The 25795-nt window shown below is 42.4% G+C and overlaps 1 protein-coding gene across 1 annotated transcript in view; it reads right to left on the reverse strand.

Moving 5' to 3' along the window:
• Positions 1-6134: 6134 nt before the first annotated feature.
• Positions 6135-25795, reverse strand: part of LOC124802920 (inactive pancreatic lipase-related protein 1) — a 232246-nt gene continuing 212585 nt past the window's right edge. The window contains exons 6-8 of the mRNA XM_047263991.1: positions 23521-23712; positions 18979-19147; positions 6135-7075 (exon numbers count right to left, since the gene is read on the reverse strand). Of these exons, the coding sequence (XP_047119947.1) occupies positions 6952-7075; positions 18979-19147; positions 23521-23712 (485 nt within the window). The 3' untranslated portion in view covers positions 6135-6951. The remainder of the gene's footprint in view (positions 7076-18978; positions 19148-23520; positions 23713-25795) is intronic.

A 25795-nucleotide genomic window follows, 5' to 3' on the forward strand; every position in this document is an offset into this window, starting at 1 on the left:
GGTCAGTCGTAAAGGAAGTGGCTGGTCTGCAGAGACAGGTCGAGGATATAGAATCAGTGCGTAGTGGTAGTGAAGCCACTTTATAAAAAGGGAGACAGGGATAATGTTGACAATTATAGACCTATTTCAATGCCATCGGTGTTTGCTAAAGATATCGAGAGGGTTGTATATACAAGGTTACTGAAGCATTTAAATTCACATAATTTGCTGTCAAATGTACAGTTTGGTTTTAGAAATGGCTTAACAACTGAAAATGCTGTATTCTCTTTCCTCTGTGAGGTTTTGGACGGATTAAATAAAAGGTTGCGAACGTTAGGTGTTTTCTTTGATCTAACGAAGGCTTTTGACTGTGTTGACCACGAAATATTACTGCAGAAGTTGGACCATTATGGAGTAAGGGGAGTAGCTTACAATTGGTTCGCCTCTTAAGAACAGAAAGCAGAAGGTGATTCTCCGCAATATTGAGAGTGGTAGTGATGTTCAGTCCTAATGGGGCACTGTTAAGTGGGGCGTTCCCCAAGGGTCGGTGCTGGAGCCACTGCTGTTTCTTATTTATATAAATGATATGCCTTCTAGTATTACAGGTGATTCAAAAATATTTCTTTTTGCTGATGACACCAGCTTGGTAGTGAAGGATCTTGTGTGTAATATTGAAACATTATCAAATAATGTAGTTCATGAAATAAGTTCGTGGCTTGTGGAAAATAATTTGATGCTAAATCAAAGTAAGACTCAGTTTTTACTGTTTCTAACTCTCAATTCAAGAAGGACTGATATTTTGATCAGACAGAAGGGGCATATTATAAGCGAGACGGAACAGTTCAAGTTCCTAGGCGTTCGGATAGATAGTAAGCTGTTGAGGAAAGCCCATGTTCAGGATCTTGTTCAGAAACTAAATGCTGCTTTATTTACCATTAGAACAGTATCTGAAATAAGTGCCATTTCAACACGAAAAGTAGTCTACTTCGCATATTTTCATACGCTTATGTCATATGGTATTATTTTTTGGGGTAATTCTTCTGATTCAAAAAGGGTATTTTTGGCTCAAAAACAGGCTGTTCGAGCTATATGTGGTGTAAGTTCGAAAACCTCTTGTCGACCCCTATTCAACAGTCTGGGAATTTTGACATTGCCCTCACAGTATATATTTTCTTTAATGTCGTTTGTTGTTAGCAATATTAGCTTATTCCCAAGAGTTAGCAGCTTTCACTCAGTTAATACTAGGCAGAAATCAAATCTGCATGTGGAATGCACTTCCATCACTCTTGTGCAGAAAGGAGTGCAGTATTCTGCTGCATCCATTTTCAATAAGCTACCACAAGAACTCAAAAATCTTAGCAGTAGCCCAAACTCTTTTAAGTCTAAACTGAAGAGTTTCCTCATGGCTCACTCCTTCTATTCTGTCGAGGAGCTCCTGGAAGAGTTAAAAAATTAAGCAAATTCCAGTGTTACATTGTTGGTTTTCTTTATTTAAACTTACGACTTGTCGCCTGAATATGTTTCTTATATTTCATGTTATCTGTTTCTACATTCGTGTTATAATTTCATACATTGACTCGTTCCATGACCATGGAGACTTCTCCTTAATGTGGTCCCACGGAACAATAAATAAATAAATAAAAATAAATATGTGATGCGCAATGTTCAGTCAAGGAATTATCGGTGCGGGCGGCCGGTGTGGCCGAGCGGTTCTAGGTGCTGCAGTCTGGAACCGCGCGACCGCTACGGTCGCAGGTTCGAATCCTGCCTCGGGCATGGATGTTTGTGATGTCCTTAGGTTAGTTAGGTTTAAGTAGTTCTAAGTTATATGGGACTGATGACCTCAGATGTTAAGTCCCATAGTGCTCAGAGCCATTTGAACCATTTTTTTTTTAATAATCGGTGCGATGTTCCTTGACGGCACGCTGACTACCGAACGGAACGTGAAGGTTTTCGGAGATGACCCTTATTTCGACAAGATGTGGTTTCTTACAAGACGGAACTCAACCCCATCGAAGCAGGACAATGTTTGATGTCATGGAGGAGCATTTGGGGACCGCATTCTGGCTCTAGGGTACCCAGAGACCATTTGCAATGGCCTCGATTGGCCGCCATATTTACCCAGATATGAACACATGCGACTGCCTTTTCAGGGGCTATATTAAAGATAAGGTGTACAGCAATAACCCCAAAAACATTGATGAGCTGAAAACAGCCATTCGACAGCATCGATGTTCCGACACTTCATCGGCTCATGTAGAATTTCGCTATTCGTCTGCTCTCCATCACCGTCAGTGATGGCAGGCTTATCATAAGCTACATCCGAATATCTGTAGTGACGTTTACATATTGAATAAAGTGTGTGTACGCCGTAGTTTGTAATTAATTTGCGCTTTTTCATATAGTTCAATAATTGGCACCTTGGACATGGTCCTATGACAGTGTGACACTGCGTAAGTTCGACTTGAATGAGTAATCACCACTGACAGGTGGCAGGTGGCATCAATGGGAATGGAGCGTATGTGATGCATCTTGAGGAGAACGCGGACAAGTCTTAATTCAGAAACGGAGGGATTTATGTGACATCCAAAAGGGTGGGATCGTTGGCGTCTGGGCCAAGGACGGAACTCTGCAAACTGTTTGTGAGTCGCCGTGGTTAAAATATACCATGCAAGGCAAAAAGACGCTATCTAAAACTAGCGGCAAGGTTTTTTCAGACAAATCACTTTTTATGCTTCACTGGACAGATGGTCGTTGACTGGTATGGTATACAACAATCCCCGTAAGGTTCCAGGCCGATGGAGGGAGTGTTATCGTCTGGGGACTGTTCTTGCGCCATTCCCTGGACGATTTCGTCATTCTGTTACCCACAGTTTATAAAAAATGGTGTGCATCAGTCCGAGGGGACCATGTCCACCTCTACATACAGTTAGTCTGGCCTTGGCACGATGACATCTATCACCAGGACAATGGAACGTGCTACACAGATCAGAGTAGGCCCATGATTCAAAAAGCACCAAGATGAGTTAACTGTTCTTCCTTGGCAACCAAACTCCCCTAACTTAAACCCAGTCAGGAATCTGTGGGACCACTGAGATCGGACTGTTCACATCGTGGATCCTCGTTCCACACAGCTGACCACAGGACTGGAGTCGGCGTGGCTCCACATCCCCGTCAGTTCCTTCCAGAATCTCATTGACTCTCTTCCTGCACGTCTTCCAGAAGTCTGCACTGCAGAAATATGGTCATTCAGGTATTTGGCAGATGGTCACATTAATGTGACTGGACAGTGTGTATACACTCATGCTCATAAATTAAGGGTAATTGCAGAAGGTGGCGCCACACAACGTGGCACTACACAAAACTGGCGCTAACAGCATCGGCACATAGGGAACACACACGACACAGATCCGTAGTCCCACGGTATTGGTGATAAGTTGAGAAAACCGTCCTGAAACACATGTGCTGCAAAACTCAGCTGATTCCTGCACATGTACCCCGACATCAATATGGGATATGATCACCATGCCCACTACACAGGCTGCACAACGGGTTGGCATATTCTGGATCAGATGGTCCAGCAGCTGCTGGGGTATAACCTCCCATTCTTGCACCAGTGCCTGTCGGAGCTCCTGAAGTGTAGTAGGGGTTTGAAGACGTGCAGCAATACGTCGACCGGGAGCATCCCAGAGGTGCTCGATGGGGTTTAGGTCTGGAGAATAGGCGAGCAATCGTCTGATATCTTCTGTTTCGAGGTACTCCTCCACGATGACAGCTTGGTGGGGTCGTGTGTTATCATCCATCAGGAGGAAGGTGGGTCCCACTGCACCCCTGAAAGGCGGACATACTGGTGCAAAATGACGTCCTGATACACCTGACCCGTTACAGTCCCTCTGTCAAAGACATGTAACAATCATAATCCCATCCCACACCATCAAATCACGACCTCCATACAGGTCCCTTTCAAGGACATTAAGGGGTTGGTATCTGGTTCCTTGTTCACGCCAGATGAAAACCCGGCGAGAGTCACTGTTCAGACTATACCTGGACGCGTCCGTGAACATAACCTGGGACCACTGTTGCAATGACAATGTACTGACACCAGGCTTTACGGGCTCTCCTGTGACCAGGGATCAGTGGAATGCACCTTGCAGGTCTCCAGCCGAATAAACGTTGTCTGTTTAGTGGTCTGTAGAGTGTGTGTATGGAGACAACTGTTCCAGTGGCTGCGGTAAGGTCCTGAGCAAGGCTACCTGCGTGGCTGTCTGCGTTCACTGATGGTGAGATATCGGTCTTCTTGTGGTGTTGTGCACTGTGGACGTCCCGTACTGTAGATCCTGGACACGTTTCCTGTCTGCTGGAATCCTTGCCATAATCTTGAGATCACACTTTGTGGCACACAGAGGGCCAGTGCTACCATCTGCTGAGTTTGACCAGCCTCCAGTCGCCCTAGTATTCTACCCCTCAAAACGTCATCAATATGTGTTCTTTGAGCAATTTTTAACACACCATTAGCATGTCTGAAAACGTCTGCACACTTACTCGCTGCACCGTACTCTGACATACACCAACACACCTCTGTTTATGTGGACTGCTGCCAGCGCCACCGTACGACGACCGCAGGTCAAATGCACCACATGGTCATACTCGGAGGTGATTTATACTCGCAAACCCAACAGAGCGTTGTTTCACAATGTATCAGCCTTATTCTTAATTTATGAGCATGAGTGTAGTTATTCCATGGACTTGTAGACAGAGAATCATTTGCGAAAGCAAAGAGCTCGCATTAAATCTCTGTACCCATGCAATATGTGAAGGAGCTAGCATTGTCATGAAAAGAAGTGTGTGTATGAGCAACTGCAACCACTGAGGGCATTGACCTTTCTCTTACACAGCCAATTTTGTGTGAGCAGTTTAATTTCACTACAAGAGGTATAGCATCTGCTAGAGTGACATCACAAGATCACCATGGCCATTGGCATGAATTGCCCTGCAACAATCGTCAGAAGGGTCCAGGTCAGTCCAGCCGATAACTTCTGCAACAGAGTGCTGAAGATACGCAATTCACATCTGCCATTTTATTTGTTGGTGAAAATGGATTCCTTCAAAATGGAATAATAAATTTCCACAAGGATGAGTAGGATGGGAAGACAAGTGCTGGTATACGTCAAGAAAGAGAGAAGGCGTAATTACACATTATCTCCAATGTTGATCAATTTGGAAGCGGAAAAAAAATTCACAAAGGGAATCAAACTGCAAGGGAAATAATATCAGTGTTAAGACTCACAGGAGCCATAGCGCTTCTGGCCAAAAGTAAGAAATGAAATACGTGCCATAGTTGTTACAGAACATATATTATGGGTAATCAAAGAAGAATTAATGAGGAGAATGCAACGAGCATTAGGAATTTTGTGCTATATGAGGGTATCCTAATAAAGTGGATTCATAAAGTTTCAGGATTTTAGTTTCTATGGGATGAAACGAAGACAGGTTAGAACTAACTACTCTGTTGATGATGTCATTAGAGAAAGTCCACTAATCAGGAGATGACAAGGGTCACAAAGGAAACTTATTCAGGAAAACCACATAAAACCTATATCAGAGTTTTCAGTCATGTTCCAGCTGAGTTGGAGTTCAACATGATAAACACTATAGCATACCACTTTTTTGTTTATGTGGATACAATTTTAATGCACCATCACAAAAATGGTTATTGCTGTGGACGTTTATCTGTATGCTTTCTCATTTGGAAAACGTAGCAGCCTGAAAATCTTGGCAAGATTAAAGAATGTGTGACCAACTGGTTATTACTTATGTAACTCTTTCATATGATTAAATACCAAAAGAGGCAGATGAAGAGTATTTTATGGAATGTTGTCATTGTTCCTATGGTATACGTGATTCATTGGTCCTATGGTATATGTGATACTCTCATTAATGGAAACAAAGGGAAGTATTTATAAACAGGTTTGATACTAAACAACACACATGCTCACAGAAATTTGATTTCATGCTCATTCATCATCGTATTCTTATTGGTTGTTGAAACATTTGTGCTGGACAAATAATACTGTTTCAAAATTGGTTCTCAGATATGTTTCATACTTGTTGAGCTTAGTGTATAAATAGATTTTATTAAAACCATTTAAATATTTCTTACATATACAGGAATATCATCAACTATGATGATCTAAAAACACATTGTCACATTTAAATGTAGTCCTGCAACGTTTCTTACTGTTCTAACATTATCCATTCTTGTTAGTATCTTTCAGATCTATGTAAATTCTTCTAGCAGTAGCTACATATGTGACACTTGTTCCTGCAACAACACCCTCTTGACTGCAGGGATATTTCTCATGTGTCACACTCTCTGTGTGAAAGAACTGATAAAGAATAGAAAAGTTCGAGATATTTGTGGCTTCAGTTTTCAACATATCACTAGCGGACTGAAATTGAAAAATGAAACATCACTCAGCAGCTTTGCGTCATAGGTTAAACATTTCACATCATACAAAATTTTGATTTAAGAAGACCACTTCATGGTCAAAGTAAGAGACGAAGGTGCTGATCCATTGACTGCTTTGTTTCGTTTCTTCTTTACATCATAAGTTCACTTTAATTGAGCTATATCAATACTGTTTTCGTAATAAAACTACTGTACAAAGTTTTCATCAGTTACTTGTGCTTCACACGGATCATGGTCATTAAATAATTACCGAATGCGACTCCACTTACTAATTCTAAAATAATTTGTACCACTCTTGTTAAATAGTGAGGTCCCTCTATGGCGGTCACAGCTGAGCGTCATGTCACTCATACAAGAGATCTTTCGGCACAGTCCATGCAGGCGAGTAGAGCTTAACGCGGAGGGCTGAATACTGTAAGCACGCTGCGACGACTTTTGCATGGCCACAGCCGGTGTGTTGCTGCACATGTGCAGCCTTGCGTCGTGACGTCAGCGTCCCGGGCTCAACCGGCACCGATACCATTCCTCGCTTTGCGCCAGCTTCCACGTGCAGGCCTCTTGCGGCCCGGAAAGCCCTTGGCATAGGGCTTCCGCGCGTTTGTCGTCAAGTAATACAGCCCACGTGCCCTGCAGAACAACACATATGCATTACTTAAAAGTGGCTGACATACACAAGGATTTTTTTTAAAATTTATGATGTTGACATAAAATGATTCACGCAATACTGACAGAACAGAACACTGAAATTGTGCTCTCCATGATTCAATGTATACACTCTGTGGAGGACGGGGGGTGGAAGGGTACGAAGGGGGGGAGTGGGGGAGGGGGCTGCAGCATTGTTTCACTATTCCAGGTGCAAAGGTCAAATTTTGGAATGTGACAGAAATAATATTGCAGACAATATCGTCCTATTCAGAATATTTCTCAAATGGAACGTATTTCATATCTGCTGCTTTCTTCTCTAATGCCGGCCGAAGTGGCGCTACAGTGTGGAACCGCGCGACCGCTACGGTCGCAGGTTCGAATCCTGTCTCGGGCATGGATGTATGTGATGTCATTAGGTTTAAGTAGCTCTAAGTTCTAGGGGACTGATGACCTCAGAAGTTAAGTCCCATAGTGCTCAGAACAATTTTTTTTTCTTCTCTCATGGTGCTGATGCAGTGACATTTGTATGGTGTAGAAACGGTACAGCAATAATTCGGGGGCCACAAAACCAGTCATGATTCTCTTATCCTAGTACAAAAGCAAGTGGCGAATTATAGTAAGCATTTAGAAAATTCAGCAAGGACCATTTAAAATGGAGTCTGAACTACAGTCAATTTATTTCAGATCACTGGAATGTATTGCAAGCTGTTGCAAGTTTGTTGTGAACTGTTAAAGAAGTACAAAAACTGTATGTTTTTGACCTGATAAGAAGTGATAGTTCATAATCTTCCCCATTTTTTCAGAGAGAAATTTGTCACAGTGCCATGGCAGGAGTAAATTTCTGGAAGTAACTCTTCTATGGTCAATCTTATTACAATCAATTCCAATCACATTTCCTCTGTGTCATCAGTGCAGTGGTTGTAGCAGCACTATTATCTGACCACCACCATCTGAACACTTAATACACCTGCATGTCTATTTATGGGGCTGGATGAGACGGAAGCGTACAAAAAATGTAGGTATCCATGTAGATAGAGACAGTAACATGTTCTTCTTTTGTTAAGTCTACTAACTGGTTTGATGCGGCCCGCTAAAATTTCCTTCCTGATCCAACATCTTCAGAGTGGCACTTCCAACCTTACGTCTTCAATTATTTGCTGGATGTAGTTCAGTCTCTGTCTTCCGCTACAGTTTCTGCGCTCTACATGTCCCTTTAGCACCGTGGAATTTATTCACTGAAGTCTATCACCCTATCCCTTCTTCTTGTCAGTAATTCACATATGTTTCTTTCTTCGCCGATTCTGCGGAGTACGGCCTCATTCCTTATCGTATTAGTCCACCTAATTTTCAGTGTTCTTCTGTAGTAACATCTCTAACGCTTCGATTCTCTTCTGTTCCTTTTGGCCACTGTCCTTGATTCACTACCTTAAAATGCTGTGCTCCAAACGTATATTCTCAGAAACATCTTCCTCAAATTAAGGCCTATGTCCTCGTTGTCTGTGCTAGTCTCTTATTTATGTCCTACTTGCCCCGTCCGTCATGGATTATTCTGCTGCCTAGATAGCAGAATTCTTTGACTTTGTCGACTTTGTGATGCCTAATTCTGATGTTAAGTTTCCCGCTGTTCTCATTTCTGTTACTTTTCGTTACCTACACTCAATCCCTATTTTGCACTCATTAGACTGTTTATTCCATTCACCATATCTGGTAACTCTTCTCCACTGTCACTGAGCATGGCAATGACATCAGTGAATGTTATGATTAATTTCCTTTCACCTTGAATTTTAATCCCACTATTTCCTTTTCTGTTATTTCCGTCATACTTCTTCGATAAAAAGAAACAACAGTAGGAGCTAAAGACTACATCCCTGCCTTCTCCGATGTATTGATTGAACAGCAGGAGCCAAATACTGCATCCCTGCCTTACACCTTGCTTATTCCGAGCACTTCGATATTGGTCTTCCAGTTTTATTGTTCCCTCTTGGTTCCTGGATATATTGTTCATTATCCATCTTTCCCCATAGCTTAGTCCTGTTTTTCTCAAAGTTTCCATTATCTTCCACCATTTTACATTGTCGAACACTTTTTCTAGTTCGACGAATTCTTTAAGTGTTGCTTGATTTTTCTTACAGCCTTGCTACCATTATCAACCGCAACGCCAGAACTGCCTCTCTGGTGCCTTTATCTTTCCTAAGACCAAACTGATCATCATCTAACAGATCTTCAGTCTTCTTTTCCATTTTCCTGCGTATTATTCTTGTCATCAGGTTGGATGCATATGCGACAGTTTTCGTACTTGTCGGCTCTTGCTGTCTTCGGAATTGTGTGGATGATATTTTTCCAAAAATCGGATGGTATATCTCTACTCTCACACATTCTACGCACTAACGTGAACAGTCGATTTCTTGCCTCTTCCCTCAGTGGTTTTTGAAATTTCGATGAATTTTCACCTACCCCGCATGCTTTATTTGACCTTGACTCATCTAAATCAATTCTAAACTTTGATTCTAATATCGGATCTCCCCTTTCTTACTTGTCAACTCTTATTGCTTCTTCTGGGACGGCATCAGAAAAGTTGTCCCATCGTAGAGGCCTTCACTGTACTCTTTCTACTTATCCGCTCTCTCCTCTGCGTTTACCAGAGGAATTTCCACTGCACGCTTAATGTTACTGCCCTTACCTTCAGTTTCACTGAGGGTTGTTTTATCTTTTCTATATGGCGACGTGATTATGCCGGCAATCATTGCTTTTCCGACTTCTTCACATCTTTCTTGTTGCCATTTAGACTTGGCTGCCCTACTCTCCCTATGTATTTCATTCCTAACAGGTTTATTTTTCTGTATTTCTGTCGTTCCCTGAACATTTTTGTAGTTCCTTCTTTCATATATTAGTGGAGTTATTTTATCTGCTACCCAAGGTTCCTTCGCAGCTACTTTCCTTGTGCCTAAGTTTGTCTGGCGAACATCTGTGATTCCCCTTTTTAAGGAGATCTACTCCTCAGCAACTGAAATGATTACACTGGTGTGCTGTATAACATTGTTCACATCCGTAGCGAAACTATTATTCATTACTTCAGTATCTCACTTCCTTTCAAGCAGGTGCGGCTGGTCCCGGCGGAGGTTCGAGTCCTCCCTAGGGCATGGGTGTGTGTGTTTGTCCTTAGAATAATTTAGGTTAAGTAGTGTGTAAGCTTAGGGACTGATGACCTTAGCAGTTAAGTTCCATAAGATTTCACACACATTTGAACTTTTTTTTTTCAAGCAGGTTCTACCGGATAATTTTTTAACCTTCAGTCAAAAAATGGTTCAAATGGCTCCGAGCACTATGGGACTTAACATCTGAGGCCATCAGTCCCCTAGAACTTAGAACTACTTATACCTAACTAACCTAAGGACATCACACACATCCATGCCCGAGGCAGGATTCGAACCTGCGATTGTGGCGGTCACGCGGTTCCAGACTGAAGCGCTTAAAACCGCACGGCCACAACGGCCGGCAAACCTTCAGTCAACTCTTGATTATTACTGAATTGTGATCTCCACTTGGGTAAGCCTTACAACCCAATATTTGATTTCGGGTTATCTGTCTGACCATGATGTAACCCAGCGGGAATCTTCGGGTGCGTCCGTGTCTTTTCCAAGTATACCTCCCCTTCTCGTGATTCTTGAACAGTATTTGCTATGACCATCTCAAATTCATTGCAAAATTCAACTAGCCTTTCTTCTCTCTTTTCTACTGCCAAGCCATATTCTCCCGTGACCATTTCTTCCGTTCCTTCCCCTACAATTGGGTTTCGATCCCCTATGATTATTAGAGTTTCACCTCCCGTTACATACTGAATTATCCGTTCAATATCCTCATATGATTTTCTCTCTCTTCATGTTCTGCTTGCAGCGTCGACATGTATACCTGAAATATCGTTGTCAGCGTTGGTTTGTTATTGAATCTGATGAGAACAACCCTATCACTGAACTCTTCATACGAGTAGTTGCTAATTCACTGCACAACTTTCCTTTTCATGACGAATCCTACTCCCGCTATAACATTTTCCGGTGCTGTTGATATTGCCCTTTATTCATCTAACCAGAGTACAGATACACACTTTAAGGGATGGTAAACTTTCTGAAGATTCATATGAACTGCTTAAAACTAATGGTTAACTACAGTTAATTTCTTGAAAGCTACTAAAATGCATTGTGAACTGTTATAAATTTATCGTGATGTTTTAAGTGTGTAGCATGACAAGAAATAATGGTTCACCATCTTTTCTATTTTTTTGACAGAACTTTTTACAGTTCACTTTCTGAAAAAATTGCAGCTACAGTTTATTTCTTTGGTTACAATTAGTCAAAAATACTGAAACTTATTCGTGAGTCTCCTTACATGTGGATAACCCTCCACTTAACACACAAAAAGCAGAATTAGTTTATCTGAGAATTTTAGTAAGTTGGAGTTGAAGTCAGAGACTGGAAGAAATTATGAACAATGTTTTTAAGGCAATTACTAAATTATTTTGTTGATCCTGCTTCACAGCTTTGAAGAAACATTGAATTCACGTATTCTGACACATGAAGCTGCTCCATAATTTATTTTTAGGTGTATGACCAGTTCCGTTTCAGTCAGAGACTACCAAGCGTATAATCAGAGTATATATTTATAAATAATGTAGTTTATGCCCAAAAATTAATAGACTGAATACGACTTCGCATTACTTTTGCATGTAAAATTAATGAGAATTTAAGAAAAATAACACTCTGCAGTTACTTAAACAGTTCATCTCAGCTATTTCTGCGCATAATATCTTTGCAAGTCGTGGACAAGAACAAATAAGTAAGTTGAAACTTCCTGGCAGATTAAAACTGTATGCCGGACCGAGACTCAAACTCGGGACCTTTGCCTTTCACGGGCAAGTGCTCTATCATCTAAGCTACCCAAGCACGACTCACGCCCCGTCCTCACAGCTTTACTTCCGCCAGTACCTCGTCTCCTACTTTCCGAACTTCCCTGCGAATGGCAAAGGTCCCGAGTTAGAGTCTCGGTTCGGCACACAGTTTTAATCTGCCAGGAAGTTTCACATCAGCGCACATTCAGCTGCAGAGTGAAAATCTCATTCTGGAAATAAGTAAGTTAATATAATTTCGTTATTCAGCCACGAATAAGACACTAACAGCTGTCATATGTGATTCTCACCAATCGGTACCTTATAGACCCCTGTTAAAGGAGTTAAGCACTCTAACTGCAGGTTTACTGTATACACATTGTCTTGTGAAATTCATAAATAATTCATTATAAGGGTGACCCGAAAGCCGATTAACATTTGAAAATACACTAAGTCACGGAATAATGTAGGCAGAGACGTAAAAATGGCACCTGCCTGAAACGAAAAAGGTTCTTATTGAAACTAAAACAGTGTGCAAAATCTGACCAACAGATAGAGCTGGATAGCAATACGTCAGTGATTCCGCATGAAAATCGTGTATAAAATGAGTTGTAGTTAGAAAGGAAGTCAGATCATCCCTAGCCTGGCTGATGAACACTTACTGGAAAGTACGACATTTATGCCGGATGGTGCTCCAACCCCATATTGCTACACGTGTGTAAGATCTCTTGCGCACGACGTTTGGTGAGGATTGCGTGCTGAGCCACCACGTCTGTCATGCGTGCCTCCCAGTTACCTAGACCTCAGTCCAGCCTCATTAGCGATACTAAAGGACAACATCTGATGGCAATATCTCGTCATACTTATTCATATACCGTACAATGATGTTCACAACATTGTCCCTCAACTATAGGCAATGTTGACGAATGTCGGCCGACGTGATGTGGATTTGTTTCAAAGAACACCATCTTTCCTTTAAAAAAAACTGTCATGCTAATTACTGCTTTTGTATCATATGTTCGTCACTTTGTGCACTGTTTTTGGTATTATTAAATCCCCATGTCTTCTCAAACATTTGTATCAGTTTTACCGCTCTACTTAAATTTTTCCGTGAAGTACTGAAATTTCAAATGCTAACGGACTTTTAGTTCAACCGATATTTTGGAACAAATAATGCTGTTCATAACTACATCTGTAAAAACATATTCCTCATTTTTCATGAATATTTTGAATTCATTAATAGCTGATAAATGCTAACACAAAAAGCTTTTGTGACTGAATTAATATTATACAAATATTTTTGCAGTAAAGCTGAATTTGAATTGGATCAATTCTGCTTTTCGATGCAAAACTTTTACTACGGTATACATAATGTAGCTGAACTACATCCTAACTTCTATTACTAAGCAAAATGTACTGATAAGCCAAAACGTTACGATCACTGCCCACCGCGACGGGCACGTGATGCGGTAACAAAAGTATGTAAGCGGAGCAAGACAAGGGATCACCCTAGCGAAAATATGGGCTACAGATGGGGAGTCCGTTGAGATAAGCGAAAAAGAGCAGATTATTATTATGCACAGCCTGTGAACGAGTTGAGGCGTAGAGCCATATAACTATCCTGCCTTGGAGGCGGTTAAGTGGGAGATGTGTCTCAGAGCTGGATAGGGACAGATCGTGACGCGAGACTGGACGCGCATGTAGTTTATGTATCAACCGATAGAGGACAGTATTGGATAAGGGACTGATTTAGTTTCGATTGTACCCACTAGAGTGCACTAAAGTAATAGAATGTTTTTCATAAACTGTTCTAGTATTTTCATAAAGTGTTATTACGTTTTTTTGTGTATGTAAAATGTTATAAGTGTGTTTTAGCAGTATGAATGATGCGTGAGTGTGGTTTAAGGTTAATATGGAGATAATTGTTTCACGAGTTATGTAGTAGGATGTAGTGTGGGAACATTTCGAAGAAGTATGGATATGGACAAAGGGGATTTTAGTAGAATAGATTTGTAAAGTAAGTTTATGGTAAAGAGAAAGTTAATTCAAATATAAATAACAATAGTAAATAACTTTATGCATAATCAAAACTTCAGCATATTAGGTAGTTACGTCGGTAAAAAGTGCAGTCGTTAGGTTTCCTATTTTGCGATTGGTTATTGATGAAAAGCCCGGACTGACGCGGGAGAATATTGTTTTGCTATTGGCTGTTGAGTAAAATGACCAATAGTAAAGCAATATTGTTCGCACACCTTTCTCTGCTGGTGGAGAAGACTTAGAGTATTCTAGGGAGGAGTCGAAGCCTAGCCATGAAAGAGGTCGGACGTGTGCAGTAGTAGTTCTGATGGATCTAGCAGTGTTCCATACATCAGAAGTGTTGGAAAGTGACGGCATAATTATTCCGATGTGTGTGTAGAAATTTCGGAATTTTTAAGTGGATTTTGTGACGAGTAAAGACATATGTTCCTCGTGGCATATTGAGCAGGTCGGTGGCTGAAAACTGTGACTGCATTTGGTACCGACAGACTTAATATTTGGCGAGCATTCTCAATCAAAAACAATCAGTATTTTTGTAGCTATTACGTTTTCTGGATATGCAACACCATAAACTTTCTAACGTGAGTGAAACGTATTGTGAGTGACTGTGTTAAGACTAGCACGGGCTTGGCAGTGATACTCGTTCACCCAAGTTTCAAAATATGTTAATTGAGGACAAAATTTCCACCCTTTCATTTCGTGTTTCTCCCGAAACGTAAATTAGTGACTTAAATTGCAGCCTGATTCACGTCGAAGTACAGTAGGTTTCACTTGGCCTTCCTATTGATGATCTGCGGAGACAATGTTCACAGGTAGGTGAAAGTCCGTCGCAAAGGGACGGTAAACCGCGCCGCCGCAGAGCATCCCGAAAACAGCCAAGCTGGTCGAATGTTCACGTGCTATTGACGTGAGGTCTACGGAAAGAGGTCGAAGGACAGTGAAACTACCACTAAAGCGTTATACGATTGGCCGTCCACGACACTTCACCGAACGTGGGCTTCGGTGGTTTGTCTGATCTGTAAAGTAGGATAGAAGGTGATCTGTAGCATCTCCACCGAAAGAGCACGATGTTGGTGCACGCACAAGGGTTTCGGAGCACACCCGTCGTCGTACATTGTTGAACATGGAGCTCTGCAGTGTGTTCACATGTGGACCCAACGACATCGTCATTTATGATTGCAGTGGACATGTGGACATGGGAGCATCGGGATTCGATCGTCGATCAACGGAAACGTGTCGGCTCTTCGGGAGAATCACATTTTTGCTACTGTAAGTTGATGCTCGTCTCCACAAACGTCGCCATCGAGGGAACGGGGGCTCGAAACGCGCAGCGCGCCACGGACACAGGCTGGCGGGAGCAGTATTATGTTAATAGAGACGTTCTCCTGCCCTTCCGTGGGGCTTGTGGTACTAATCGCTGACAGCTACGAAACACCTGCATGCTTGATGTATTCACCGACGACGATGTTATCTTTCAGCAGTATAAATGTCCGTGTCTCGGAGCCAGAAACGTGCTACAGTGGTTTGAGGAGCATTATAGTGAACTCAAGTTGATGTCTCGGCGACCAAATTCGCCAGGTGTAAATCCTATGGAACCCTCCTGGGTCGCTTTCGGGTGTCATCACCTCGTACGCAGATCAGTGGACCGTTATTTACGCGAATCACATGACCTGTGCGTAGACACCTAATGCCATTGTTGTTGTTGTTGTTGTTGTTGTTCTTGTGGTCTTCAGTCCTGAGACTGGTTTGATGCAGTTCTCCATGCTACTCTATCCTGTGCAAGCTCTTTCATCTCCCAGTACCTGCCGCAACCTACATCCTTCTGAATCTCCTTAGTGTATTCATCTCTTGGTCGCCCTCTACGATTTTTACCCTCCACGCTGCCCTCCAATAATAAATTGGTGAGCCCTTGATGTCTCAGGATATGTCCTACCAACCGATCCCTTCTTCTAGTCAAGTTGTGCCACAAACTTCTCTTCCCCCCAATCCTATTCAATACTTCCTCATTAGTTATGTGATCTACCCATCTAATCTTCAGCATTCTTCTGTATCACCACCTTTCAAAAGCTTCTATTCTCTTCTTGTCCAAATTATTTATTGTCCATGTTTCACTTCCATACATGGCTACACTTCATACAAATACTTTCAGAAATGATTTCCTGCACTTAAATCTATACTCGATGTTAACAATTTCATCTTCTTCAGAAACGCTTTCCTTGCCATTGCCAGTCTACATTTTATATCCTCTCTACTTCGACCATCATCAGTTATTTTGCTCCCCAAATAGTAAAACTCCTTTACTACTTCAAGTGTCTCATTTCCTAATCTAATTCCCTCAGCATCACCCGACTTAATTCGACTACATTCCATTATCCTCGTTTTGCTTTTGTGATGTTCATCTTATATCCTCATTTCAAGACACTATCCATTCCATTCAATTGCTCTTCCAAGTCCTTTGCTGTTTCTGACAGAATAACAATGTCATCGGCGAACCTCAAAGTTTTTATTTCTTCTCCATGGATTTTAATACCTACTCCGAATTTTTCTTTTGTTTCCTTTACTGCTTCCTCAATATACAGATTGAATAGCATCGGGGAGAGACTACAACCCTGTCTCCCTCCCTTCCCAACCATTGCTTCCCTTTCATGTCCATCGACTCTTATAACTGCCATCTGGTTTCTGTACAAATTGTAAATAGCCTTTCGCTCCTTGTATTTTATCCCTGCCACCTTCAGAATTTGAAGGAGAGTATTCCAGTCAACATTGTCAAAAGCTTTCTCTTAGTCTACAAATGCTAGAAACGCAGGTTTGCCCTTCCTTACTCTAGCTTCTAAGATCAGTCGTAGGGTCAGTATTGCCTCACGTGTTCCAACATTTCTACGGAATCCAAACTGATCATCCCCGAGGTCGGCTTCTACTAGTTTTTCCATTCGTCTGTAAAGAATTCGCGTTAGTATTTTGCAGCTGTGACTTATTAAACTGATAGTTCGGTAATTTTCACATCTGTCAACACCTGCTTTCTTTGAGATTGGAATTATTATATTCTTCTTGAAGTCTGAGGGTATTTCGCCTGTTTCATACATCTTGCTCACCAGATGGTAGAGTTTTGTCAGGACTGGCTCTCCCAAGGCCGTCAGTAGTTCTAATGGAATGTTGTCTGCTCCGGGGGCCTTGTTTCGACTCAGGTCTTTCAGTGCTCTGTCAAACTCTTCACGCAGTATCGTATCTCCCATTTCATCTTCATCTACATTCTCTTCCATTTCCATAATATTGTCCTAAAGTACATCGCCCTTGTATAGACCCTCTATATACTCCTTCCATTTTTCTGCTTTCCCTTCTTTGTTTAGAACTGGGTTTCCATCTGAGCTCTTGATGTTCATGCAAGTGGTTCTCTTATCTCCAAAGGTCTCTCTAATTTTCCTGTAGGCAGTATCTATCTTACCCCTAGTGAGATAAGGCTCTACATCCTTACATTTGTCCTCTAGCCATCCCTGCTTAGCCATTTTGCACTTTCTGTCGATCTCATTTTTGAGGCGTTTGTATTCCTTTTTGCCTGCTTCATTTACTGCATTTTTATATTTTCTTCTTTCATCAATTAAATTCAATATCTCTTCTGTTACCCAAGGATTTCTATTAGCCCTCGTCTTTTTACCTACTTGATCCTCTGCTGCCTTCACTACTTCATCCCTCAAAGCTACCCATTCTTCTTCTGCTGTATTTCTTTCCCCCATTCCTGTCAATTGTTCCCTTATGCTCTCCCTGAAACTCTGTACAACCTTTGGTTCTTTCAGTTTATCCAGGTCCCATCTCCTTAAATTCCCACCTTTTTGCAGTTTCTTCAGTTTTAATCTACAGGTCATAACCAATAGATTGTGGTCAGAGTCCACATCAGCCCCTGGAAATGTCTTACAAATTAAAACCTGGTTCCGAAATCTCTGTCTTACCATTATATAATCTATCTGAAACCTGTCAGTATCTCCAAACTTCTTCCATGTATACAGCCTTCTTTTATGATTCTTGAACCAAGTGTTAGTTATGATTAAGTTGTGCTCTGTGCAAAATTCTACCAGGCGGCTTCCTCTTTCATTTCTTATTCCCAGTCCATATTCACCTACTACGTTCCCTTCTCTCCCTTTTCCTACTACCGAATTCAAGTCACCCATGACTATTAAATTTTCGTCACCCTTCACTATCTGAATAATTTCTTTTATTTCATCATACATTTCTTCAGTTTCTTCATCTGCAGAGCTAGTTGACATATAAACTTGTACTACTGTAGTACGCGTGGGCTTCGTAACTATCTTGGTCACAATAATGCGTTCACTATGCTGTTTATAGTAGCTTACCCGCATTCCTATTTTCCTATTCATTATTAAAGCTACTCCTGCATTACCCCTATTTGATTTTGTGTTTATAACCCTGTAGTCACCTGACCAGAAGTCTTGTTCCTCCTGCCACCGAACTTCACTAATTCCCACTATATCTAACTTTAACCTATCCATTTCCCTTTTTAAATTTTCTAACCTACCTGCCCGATTAAGGGATCTAACATTCCATGCTCCGATCCGTAGAACACCAGTTTTCTTTCTCCTGATAACGACATCGTCTTGAGAAGTCTCCGCCCGGAGATCCGAATGGGGGACTATTTTACCTCCGGAATATTTTACCCAAGAGGACGCCATTATCATTTAACCATACAGTAAAGCTGCATGCCCTCGGGAAAAATTACGACCTGCCTTCCCACCTCACCGCGAAACAAAATGCTATGCCATGCTACATTTCCCCTCGCTACGTTATAAAAGATTCGTAGTAACATTTCTAGGTTATCACTGACGCTGTAACTAACTACTATGGATTCTTCACTCAATTTTAAATTCGTTTTCTCCCACATTTTCGCACTTCATTGCTAAACTATGAACACAAATCCTTTGCGTGGAGTATCACTACACATTGTAAATCCTTGACTTACGTGTGAGGTACGTCCTCTCCCATGATGATGTAGTCTTCATCTTTGGGTTGGCACCACCCAATGAAGAACAGGAACTGGTTAGAACAAGGCGCAGCCCAGAAACCATTGAGGCTGTTGATAGACTCGATGAAGTATGGTGTCACTTTCGTGTGGTCACAAGACAGCGACTCTGAAAAATACGTGTTTTCACTGTAAATAAAATATAAAGGGCCAGTACTTACGAGCTGTTGGCAACGTGCAGACTAGTTAATTGCAAGTCGCAGGAGAAAAGGTGAGAGAAATGGCCACTTGAGGTGAAAAACTTGCTGACAGATTTAAGCTGATTTCCGAATACTTTCAAAGCTGGAACACATTTTATATACAATGAAATGATAATTAAATCAAAACCCTCAGCTGTCGACAGGCTTTGATATAGATCAACGGGGATAGTTGAAAATGTGTGTCCCGACCGGGACTCGAACCTGGGATCTCGTGCTTACACGGCAGACGCTGTATCCATCTGAACCACCCAGGGCACAGAGGATAGTGCAACTGCGGTATTTATCGTTTGCACGCTCACCGTGAGACTCACATTCCCAACTTAATGTCCACACACTACATTCGTAGTGCCCCTACCCATTACACTCATTACTCGCGGCAGACAATCTTACGGAGCCCCGTAAGAGTTCGGGCAATGCGTGTGCATCCAGCACTGAAGAGGAAGGTCACTGGCCGGTTAGCTTTAACAACACGAAGACGCTATCTGTTCTTTCGGACAGCCGGCCGGAGTGGCCGTGCGGTTATAGGCGCTACAGTCTAGAACCGCGTGACCGCTACGGTCGCAGGTTCGAATCCTGCCTCGGGCATGGATGTGTGTGATGTCCTTCGGTTAGTTAGGTTTAAGTAGTTCTAAGTTCTAGGGGACTGATGACCACAGCGGTTAAGTCCCATAGTGCTCAGAGCCATTCTTTCGGACATGTTAGTTTAATTAGTGTGTAAGCTAAGGGACCGATGACCTCAGCAGTTTGGTCCCATAGTCCTTACCACATATTTCCAAATTCCCTATTAATTGGATCATTTTACCGATCCCCTGACTCAGAAGATGTAGTTGCTGAACAGTTCAAAGAAAACTTGAGTCTCATTTCAAATAGGGACCACACTCATACAGTTATAGTCGGTGGTGACTTCAATGTACCCTCGATATGCTGCAAAACATACGTTTAAAGCCGGCGGCAGGCATAAAACGTCATCCGAAACTGTGCTGGATGCTTTCTCAGAAAATTATTTTGAAGAATTAGTTCAAGAGCCCACTCGAGGCGTAAATGGTTGCGAAAGCAAACTTGACCTCTTAGCAACAAATAATCCTGGAAAAATAGTGACTATTGTGACGCATACAGGGATTAGCGACCACAAGGCAGTTGTTGCTAGGCTGAATACCGTAACACCTACAACCATCAAAAAGAAACTCAAAGTATATCTATTTAAAAAAAGCTGACAAAAATGCTTTTAACGCCTTTTTAAGAGAGAGTCTTCACTCCTTCCGACCTGATCATGTAAGCGTAAAAGGTGTAATGTAACAAAGCAACTTAAATCACTTAATAAAGCCAAGGTCTCCGATCCAGACTGTATACCAGTCAGGTTCCTCAGAAAGTAGACTGATACAATAGCTCCATATTTAGCAATTATATACAACCGCTCGCTCACAGAAAGATCCGTACGTAAAGACTGGAAAATTGCTCAAGTCACACCTAAACCCAAAAAGGGAAGTAGGAGTAATCCGCTGAATTACAGGCTCATACCACTAACGTCGGTCTGTAACAGGGTTTTGGTACATATACTGTATTCGAACATTATGAAGTAGCTCGAAGAAAACGATTTATTGACACATAGCACGGATTCAGAAAATATCGTTCTTGTGAAACACAACTAGCTCTTTATACTCATGAATTAATAAGTGCTATCGATAGGGGATGAGAAATTGATTCCATATTTTTAGATTTCCTGAAGGGTTTCGATACCGTCCCTCATAAGCGTCTTCTAACCAAACTGCGTGCCTATGGAATATCGCCGCAGTTGTGCGACTTGCATTCGTGATTTCCTGTCAGAAATGTCACAGTTCGTAGTAATAGATGGAGAGTCATCGAGTAAAACAGAAGTAATATCCGGCGTTCCCCAAGAGGTATTATAGGCCCTCTATTGTTCCTCATCTGTATTAACTACGTAGGAGATAATCTGAGTAGCCGTCTAAGATTGTTTGCAGATGAGGTTGTCATTTACAGTCTTGTAAAGCCATCAGATGACCACATCGAATTGCAAAGTGATTTAGATAAGATATCTGTATGGTGAGGGAAGTGGCAATTGACCCTGAATAAAGACAAGTGTGAAGTTATTCACATGAGTAACACAAGAATTTCGATTACGCGATAAGTCACACAAACCTGAAGGCTGTAAATTCAGCTAAATACTTAGCGATTGCAATTACAAATAACCTAAATTGGAACGATCACATAGATAATATGTGGGTAGAGCAAACCAAATGCTGCGATTCATTGGCAGAACACTTAGAAGGTGCAGCAGGTCTACTAAAGAGACTGCTGACACCACGCTTGTCCGCCCTATTCTGGAATATTGCTGTGCGGTGTGGGGTCCGCATCAGATGCGACTGACGGATGACATCGAAAAAGTACAAAGAAGGGCAGCTCGTTTTGCATTATCGCGAAATAGGGGAGATAGTGCCACAGACATGATACGTGAACAGGAGTGGCAATCATTAAAACAAAGGCGTTTTTCGTTGCGACGGGATCTTCTCATGAAATTTCAATCACCAGTTTTCTCCTCCGATTGCGAAAACATTCTGTTGGCACCCTAAATAGGCATAAATGATCATCACGATGAAATAAGAGATATCAGGGCTCGCACAGAAAAATTCAAGTGCTCGTTTCTCCGCGCGCCGTTCGAGAGTGGAACCGTAGAGAGACAGCTTGGAGGTGGATCTGTGCGAGGCACTTTATTGTGAATAGCACCACAAGCCCGTAGATGTAGATTAATGAAATTATGGAACTGTTTTACAGGACACTGCCGGAATAATTGTAATATTTTCTTTTATTCTCCTTTCTTTAAAAAGACGTCATCCTGTCTCATGTTTTAATTAATGTGAGTCGCGCGGAGTGGCCGCGTGGTTTGAGGCCCCATATCACGGACTGCGAGGCCCCTCCCGCCGGAGGTTCGAGTCCTCCCTCGGGCATGGGTGTGTGTGTGTTGTTCTTAGCATAGGTTAGTTTAAGTAGTGCCTAAGTCTAGGGACCGATGACCTAAGCAGTTTGGTCCCTTAGAAATTCACATATGTTTGAGCAATTTGAATTAATGTGAGTTTAAGAGTTTCACTCTGCTGGGTCAGCATTTTGCAGGGCCTTGATCATCCGTTGCCCAGGTTACGAAATTTTCTTAAATTTAGTCTCCTGGTGCTGATCAGGTTTAAACTGTTGAAGAGCCGTGATTGACCGTTTCTTAATTTGTTAAATTTTTTCTTAAAGTTTCATCTAGCACTGCCCAAGGTTGTTCTTTTTTTTTTTTTTTTTTTTTTTTACGGAGACTTTTATATTTAGATGCAGCATGTTAAGAGGGATTCATTTATAAGCAATTGTCTTGATTACCCACCATCATGTTCACTTTTTTTTATATATTAGACAGGATCCCGTACGTAGATTTGAATTGTGGTTTAAGATTCTAGAACGCCATATATTCGTCTTTATCAGGATAATTACTCCGCATGTTGGCACTGATAGATATTTTTCTTCTCCTAAATGCGTGTGATTCAGAATTTGACAATTCTGTTATTTCTTATAGAAGTTTTGTTTAAGGGCCCTGTGGACTTGTTTTTAAATTGTTAATAGTTTTTTATTCAGCCTATATTAAATTAATTAAGCCGCAGAAGCCGAGACCAAAATCGGAATCAGTTATGTTGTTCATGAGCGGATGGCGTGAACTAACCAGTGATATTTTCATAGTGCCTCGTACTTTCTGGCCACAAGATCTACAGACCTAACGCGATTCGATTTCGTTTACGGAGCTGGAGGGAGACTGGAGACTAAAGAAGAAACGTGGACACTCTAGATGAAAAGCCGGTTTGCCTCAAGGACACTGCTAAAAGAAGGTAGATTATGTCCTCCTAGATTTCGAAATGTCATTCCACACTGTACTACAGTGTCGACTAATAATGAAACGTTGATAGGAAATATATTCACAGACACTGACAATTTTTTTGTTCATTGTGCTGATGAGAAACGTTTACTCGAAACGTGGATTTCTGTCACCCCGTTCCTTTCTCATGCATCAGTTTATGCAAGGAATTAATTTTTTTATGCCGAATCTGCACTTTTAAACTCTGTTTGGATGGTGTTTATATTATTATGTCTGATACTTACACGACTATATTAGTGTCAGAAAATACATGTTATGTCTTTCGAGGTGACAACGCCTGCCAGAAACCGTAGATACAGTCTATGATACCTACTCCAGTTAGGTGGGAGCTTCTCAGGAAATGGTGGCGCGGCCTTTACTCACTTAGTAGCGATGCGTGGGCGCAGCCCGGCTGCGTGGTTCCGCCGTTGACGTAGAAGTCGGCGTGCCCGTTAGGCCCCCACTGACCCAGGATGCCGGCACCCGTGTGGATCACGTCGACGAAGTGCGCGTCGCTCGAGTCGAGGTCACGCGAGCTGTTGCTGCCCATGTAGAAGATGATGGTCGGATCCAGACCTGCGCAAAAACAACATCACATTTACTGTACGACCTGCAGCATACACAATTCATAAGAAGTCTGGGGACAGATTTGCAATATATTACACTACTGGCCATTAAAATTGCTACACCACGAAGATGACGTGCTCCAGACGCGAAATTTAACCGACAGGAAGAAGATGCTGTGATATGCAAATGATTAGCTTTCCAGAGCATTCACACAAGGTTGGCGCCAGGGGCGACACATACAACGTGCTGACATGAGGAAAGTTTCCAACCGATTTCTCATACACAAACAGCAGTTGACCGGCGTTGGCTGGTGAAACGCTGTTGACAAAGGTCGGATTGTAGCCTATCGCGATTGCGGTTTATCATATCGCGACATTGCTGCCCGCGTTGGTCGATATCCAATGACTGTTAGCAGAATATGGAATCGATGGGTTCAGAAGGGTAATAAGGAACGCCGTGCTGGATCCCAACGGCCTCGTATCACTAGCAGTTGAGATGACAGGCATCTTATCCGCATGGGTGTAACGGATCGTGCAGCCACGTCTCGATCCCTGAGTCAACAGATGGGGACGTTTGCAAGACAACAACCATCTGCACGAACAGTTCGACGACGTTTGCAGCAGTATGGACAGTCAGTTCGGAGACCATGGCTGCGGTTACCCTTGACGCTGCATCACAGACAGAAGCGCCTGCGATGGTGTACTCGACGACGGACCTGGGTGCACGAATGGCAAAACGTCATTTTTTCGGATGAATCCAGGTTCTGTTTACAGCATCATGATGGTCGCATCCATGTTTGGCGACATTGCGGTGAACGCACATTGGAAGCGTGTATTCGTCATCGCCATACTGGCGTATCACCCAGTGTGATGGTATGGGGTGCCATTGGTTACACTGTAAGATGGCAAGAACTATGCCCCTTACATGAAGTCATTAAAGATCACCTAACTCACGTTGAGCGAACAGTAGGGCTGAACAAAAATGACTGACAAGGCACAATGCATCTTGTAGAGGGTATATTATGGACGTATTGTAATAATTAATGTTGGTGATGGTTTTAAAGTAATTCACACGACATGAAAACTTTGTGGAAACGCGTTGGTTTACTGGAGGCTAGTTTACCCCAGGGAAGTACTCAGAATTGACCATGGCCGCTGGGGGAGTGGCTAAGGGAAGCGACAATACGCAGCTTAGGGAGGCTAAGGCTCTGAGAAAGTGGTAACGGGCGCGGCCTCCAGCCGCCTTAAGATGAGTGACAGTGAGTGGGTGGTTGACCCCGACTCCATGCTGGTCTACCGGGAAACAGACGGAAAACTTGTACACCTGTTGATAAATGTCCGTCATCCCATTTTCTGTGAAACATGCAAGAAAGCCGCGCAAAGCTACAGTGGAGCGGTCAACAGAGGTCAAAATATGCGTGTTCGTGACTATAGCAACTTCACACTGAATTCATGGTCCGCAGAGTCTGAAGCAAATCAGGTGATGAGCGACAGAATGAAATACGCCAGCCTCCGATGGGAATGTAGGACCAAAGAATTTGAAGTACTCTCCTGGGAGTCAGAATTCCGGAAAACTTGGTGTTGTGCAGATGCTAACCTTGATGGGTGGCCTGGGAGGATCTAAATAACAGCCTCTGATGGGAATGTAGGACCAAGGAATTTGAAGTACTCTCCTGGGAGTCAGAATTCCGGAAAACTTGGTGTTGTGCAGATGCTAACCTTGATGGGTGGCCTGGGAGGAGCTAAATAACAGAATTTGAGAGGGAGGGAAATTTTGTGAGAATCTGCTCACTTTCCAGAGCAGTCATTGGTCGGCGCTGGGAAGCGACGCAAAATTAACGCGACTTGCGCTGCAATTGGCGTAAGTGATTTTGCTGGAGGGGAAACTGAGGCGAAGAGCAGACTGTCAGAAGTCTCTGTAGAGGTCTTCTGTTCCCAGCTTGCCTAGAGTGCGGACGTGGCATTCTTTACTCAGCTTGCCTGAGAAGGAGTGAGCATCTCTGCAGTTTAGGACCTAGCAAATGGAATGATTGAGCTTGGAGATAGGAAGTTTTGGTTCAGCTATGTACTGAGCAAGATAGCTAGGAGTGAAT

This window comes from Schistocerca piceifrons, chromosome 6 (genome assembly GCF_021461385.2).
Source record: "Schistocerca piceifrons isolate TAMUIC-IGC-003096 chromosome 6, iqSchPice1.1, whole genome shotgun sequence".
Taxonomy (NCBI): domain Eukaryota; kingdom Metazoa; phylum Arthropoda; class Insecta; order Orthoptera; family Acrididae; genus Schistocerca; species Schistocerca piceifrons.